This window comes from Polistes canadensis, unplaced genomic scaffold, assembly GCF_001313835.1.
Source record: "Polistes canadensis isolate GaletaPanama2010 unplaced genomic scaffold, ASM131383v1 scaffold_6, whole genome shotgun sequence".
Classification (NCBI taxonomy): Eukaryota; Metazoa; Arthropoda; class Insecta; order Hymenoptera; family Vespidae; genus Polistes; species Polistes canadensis.
The window spans coordinates 853,562-859,474 of record NW_014569553.1 but is presented as its reverse complement, the minus strand read 5'-3'; the positions used below and the strand labels follow the sequence as shown (position 1 = coordinate 859,474).

Sequence of the window (5,913 nt, the reverse complement as noted above, 5' to 3'; positions counted from 1 at the left end):
CACTTTAAATGCTGTGCAAATTAAGACTGGATAAATTAAGTTACGTTAATGTGTTTAAATTGAAAAATTGACTCATGGCACTAACGAAGAACAAGAACAACAACAACAACAACAACAAAAACAAACAAACTATGTTCCAAATATTTTAATGGTCTTATATCAATGAACTATTTCTATTTTCATATCTTAGGTAATTTAGCAGAACTGTTAAATTATATATATGCGTTGTATGGTAGAGAAACTTTTGTTTTTGTAATTTTTTTTTTTCTTTTTTTTTCAAGTACTAATTTCATTTATGTAATTTAATAATGATATATAAGATTTTACATGTCCTGCGTGACTCTCTGTATAACAAAGTTGAAAAAAGTTACATCAAAATGAAAATATCTATCGTTTTTCTCTAATAATTACGATTGAAATGTGATCAACTTTACGAAAAATTATTTATTATAGTTGTTCGATGAATTTTTTTGTTCTATTTTACGAAATGCATTTCGGTATAAAACAATTAATCAACATTGGTTGACATGCGTAATGGTGTCTGAACTATAATCTTCTCTTTTTAAGTTTTAAGACAACGTAGCTATCACAATTATATCGCAAAGTAGATTTACTTTATTTATAATCAGTGTATGATATTATAGAAGATAGGAATATAAATAATATTTGTTTTTGTTATTATTAATTATATATATATATATATATATATAACATATAATATATCGAACGTTCGAAAACGTAATTAATCATAATGCAATGTTCCAATGATGTGCTTTTCTTTACAACGTAAAGTACCTAAAATAACCAATTTCTATATAAGAACAACTTGTCAATAATTCTTTCGAACGAAAGAATATTACGAATAAGAATTACAAATAAGTGATTATTGATTTAATTTGTGATATCATTCTTATTTTATTTTTATTTTTATTTTCAATATAATTTACAACTTCTATTAATTTTTCTTTTTTGTTAATTTTGTTCGTAAAACTATTTAGGTACGCTTAAAAAAAAAAAAAAAACACTGATTATTAATAAAGTTATTTACTACAATAAATACGTGAAAGAAATTTTGATAGAAAATATATAATCGTGACTCGCAACGATAATATTTATTAATTAACGAAATAATATTTAAAAGATCACTCTCGTGTAGTTCGTACAGTAGTAAACGGTTGATCCTTTCGTTTTATTTTCTAAAATTAAATCAAAGATTAAAAAAAAAGAAAAATAGTTAGAAAACGAAAATGATATCCTTAAGAACGGTCGAAAATTTAGACATTTTTGGCAACTTTTACATTAAGAGTTTATAGCATTTAAAAACTTGTTTATACATAGAGAAGTGCTTTGTTAGTTACAACTGTTAACTAGTCGAAATAGTATTTTAGACATGGTTCCTGTATATTATCTTTGCTATATTCCATTTTCATATTAAATTATTTTATTATTATTATATTATTATTATATTATTATTATATTATTATGATTTTATTTTTGTATTTTGATTATAGCTTAGATATTTGATTTCCTATATGTACTATTTATTATTATTATTATTATTATTACTATTATTACTACTATTATCATCATCATTACCATCTTTATATAGACTTGGCAGAAGTTCTGTTACTAAAAGTTAACTATAGTGTATAGTCAAATCCTTGTATGCTTATGATTATTATTATTATTATTATTATAATAAACAAAACGATTCTAATGGTAATAAAGATAAACCATCTCCAGATTAAATAGATTTACGATTTTCATATTAAAACCCAGAAGTACAGATGATAGTGCCGCTTGATTCATGTAACGTAATTATGATTCATCTAAATATGCATGTGCACGAACGTATTTAATTTTGGCTTACAAAAGCTACATACATACATACACACACACACATACACATACAGAATTATCTCATTCGCTTTATTCATCAAAAGTTGACAAACGAGTATAATGAAATATCTCTCACTAATTTATATAAATGGTATAATATATATATATATTTAACTATATATTTAACTATATAATACATAACGTAACTATGCTTTCTAAATTTTGCTATGCATTGCTAGATTTATTATACAAAACTTTGTGTACATACTACCCAACGTAATAAGATATTTCTAATATGTTAAGTTACTAGCACTGTATAAATGTAATCGGATAAAATTGCAGATCGAAACCTGCTATTATTATTATACAGGATGTTCTAAAAATATGCGGATATAATATCAGGGATATTTTCAGTAAGCTATAATTAAGAAAACAAAAAACCAGATTTGATTTTTGCTTTTTTCTTATTTTAACTTACCGAGACAACTTCTGAACTTATTACCACATATTTTGAAACACTTTTGTACATATAACATATTTATATTATTTTAATATTGTTCTTTTCATTTTACAACATTCCCAGTTATAAACAATATATTGAAAATATATATGATCAAACATATTTACATTTAACGATTGCAATTATGTTTGATCATAGTTTCAAATAATACAGCACCGAAACACGTTGCTTTGAATGTTACACAAAGCTATAGTTATAAATATTAAAGAGACTAAGTTAATATTATACAATTACAGAAATCTTGCCTTGCATGTTTATTATAATTTTAAGTTATGAATGGTGATACGAATAATTAGTATTTGAAAAAAAAATATTCTAATGAAAAATACGATTAAGAAACATGCAAGTGCGAGAGAGAGAGAGAGAGAGAGARAGAGARAGAGAGAGAGAGAGAGAGAGAGAGAGAGGGAGATAATGCGATGGTGTGATATATAGACAAAATTATTTTTTATATATTTTATCATTTATATATATATATATATAAATTAATATTATATATTTATATAAATGTTTTCTTTCTTTTCTTTTTTTCGATGTGTGTAAGAAAATGATATTATATACAAAATTATGAAATAATTTTAAGCACATTATGCATGTTCTCTGATTTGAAACACGTATAACAGAAAAGCATTGATTTGTTGCATGCAACAGGGCCGACCCGATATCGTCGTAATCAAGATCAAGAAAATGTGCTCATTAATCCAACATGGAGTATTACAACAAGCGGAGGAATCAAAATGTTTGTATAATCACGAGTTAACACACATCGTGTGATAAATATTCATTTCATAGAAATACTCTCCTATTTGTCGTCGTCCTTCTGCTCGTCATAATCACCATCATCATCATCATCATCATCTTCATCTTCATCTTCATTATCTTCATCATCATCATCATCATCATCATCATTATTGTCGTCATCTACGTCGCGATTAAAACAGAACAAAAAAAAAAAAAAAAAAAAAAAAAAAAAAAAAAAAAATTTCTGTAGACCGATTGATTTAAACAACAAAAAAAAAAAAAAAAAAGAGAAAAATCACGGATTAAAAGAAAACGTACTTTTTAGAAGTGAACAACATTACGTATACACATAAAAATCATTCGTAATAATATTATTCATATCGAAATACTACTATTAACAACAACACAACCAACAAACATGCGCACGCATAAAATATATCATTTTATTTATTTTACAATTAAGCTTTATCGATTCCGAGTAGAGACATAATAATGGAGGAAATAAATATGGATTTAATCTAAACGTACTACATAACGAGAGATACTTTTGTGTGTACTAAATGCGATATGTGAAAGGAAGAAAAAATTAAAAAGGGATTTTTTTAAATCCGCCATATTTGCGCGCGAAACTTCCTTCTATAAAATAATAATAAAAAAAAAATTTGCTTCTCTAATATATATAAAAGTGATAATGATATATGATAAAATACATAGAAGAGAACGAAAATGTATAAAGAAAATATTTCATTTTTAATTATCGTCCTGCTACATTCTCGATTCGATATATATATATATATATATATAAATTTTTTTTTAATCTATAGTTGTGTACGTTTGATTAAGTAAATTAATTATCGCGTATGCACGCAAGCACGAAACTATTTCATTTTTGTACTTACAACCGAAGCTTTTTTTCTTTTTTTTTTCCCCCTTTTTTTTAGTAATATCGGCTTATGTATATATATATATATCTTTCTATATTATCGAAGGACAAGTTTCTTTTTCAATTTTAAAAAGAACTAAATTGCCAAAGAATTGCATTTAAATATATTTTTTCATACACCTATATGTGTTTATTATTATTATTATTATTATTATTATTCGCATTTAAGATTTACACGTTATAGTTTATATTAGTTGTTATATTAAATGTTCACATTTTTAATTTCGACGAAACTAAGTATCATATTATTCCTCCTAATAATACCGTGGTATGTATATTTACATATCCTTTTACAATATATTAAGTTTATTGAAGCTTCCTAGTTATAATTATTATTATATTCAAGATATTATATCGCTTAATTATTATAATTATTATTAAATTGATTAATATCATAAGTTTTCCGTTAAACGATTTTGTTTTCTTTTCTTTTTTTTATTTTGTATAAAAACGTTTGGTATTTGTATTATAAAAAATGTATTACCCCTTGTACATATTGTTTTCAAGTTGATATTTCTTTCTTTCTTTCTTTCTTTCTTTCTTTCATCTTTTTTTTTTATACTAACGATAAAAAACGAACCTCTTAAAGGAATTGTATTGTACATTTTACGTGTATACACTATTGCAGTTCGCTGTGAATATCGTTGTGTGTACGAAACATTGGAATAAAGTTCCATATCAAGAAATAATGATCAATTATCTCTCTCTTTTCGTACCCGATTCAAAATCCGATTTATCATAGTATATGTGTACGTATATAAACCTTATTTGTGTGTGTAAGAATGTAATTGAAGATACACATAAAAAGCAGAGGGGAGCTTCTTAAATTTTTCCATTTGGCAATTTTCTTTTATCCGAGCAAATATTTTCTCAACTCTGGGTCTATACTATTTCCTCTTTCACTATCATAAACTCACATATATATTACATGTGTAATATTGCTAATAAATAATTAGCTTTACTACAATTTTTGCGACAACGTACGGGGTGTCACGACTCACACTTTGATAAACCTTGATGTAAAATCATATTGAATGATTCAGGTGTAAATTTACAAATGTTTATTTATTTATATATTTTTATCTTTTTTTTGTTACATTTTTTAAATGTTTGCAAAGTTACGAAGCATATTCGAATATTTGCATGGATGATAAAACAAAATATGCATGATTTGATTACAGAATTGGTGTAGATTACAAAAAAAAAAAAAAAGAAAATTTACAGAAATATAGAAACAAATTATGTGTAAGATTTTTCATACGGATTTATTATATAATCAAATAGATATAATTGTATATAATTCTAAATTTCATATACTGTCATTTTACATAATTCATCTGGTGATTCAAAATAACATGGATCTCTACTTTATGTACAGAGATGGTGCAATAATAATAATTAATAAACGATCTATAATACAATTGGGGAGGGGGTCAACTATCGTTGACATTACTCAACATACAAAGATACAAACTTTTTTTTGTATACATATACACGACACTGCAATTATTATAATTATTATTTTTTATTTCTCTTCACGTTATGTTGTGTCATTAAGAAAATTTTTTTCTTTTCACTTTGTAATATACAAGCATTCAATGATTTATGTTTATATAGAATAAAACTAATATTATACAACTTTGGAGGAATGTTGTGATGGCATAGCACCAACTTCACTATGATTCAATTACTCAAACTGCAATGGCACTTTACAAATTAAATAATGTATCTCTATCATATATATATAATATATATATATATATATACATACATATACATACACATATATATGTATCTATGTATATAAATATATACATATATATATATATATATACAGATTCTTATTTATATATACAATATATGTGTCAAT

General features: G+C 24.5%; 1 protein-coding gene across 1 annotated transcript in view; it reads left to right on the top strand.

Moving 5' to 3' along the window:
• The window catches only part of LOC106789166 (PH and SEC7 domain-containing protein 2), a 72,038-nt gene extending 68,677 nt beyond the window's left edge, over positions 1-3,361 (top strand). Inside the window, exon 14 of the mRNA XM_014753184.1 lies at positions 3,011-3,361. Coding sequence (XP_014608670.1) covers positions 3,011-3,032 — 22 coding nt within the window. The 3' untranslated portion in view covers positions 3,033-3,361. The remainder of the gene's footprint in view (positions 1-3,010) is intronic.
• The last annotated feature ends 2,552 nt before the right edge of the window (positions 3,362-5,913 follow it).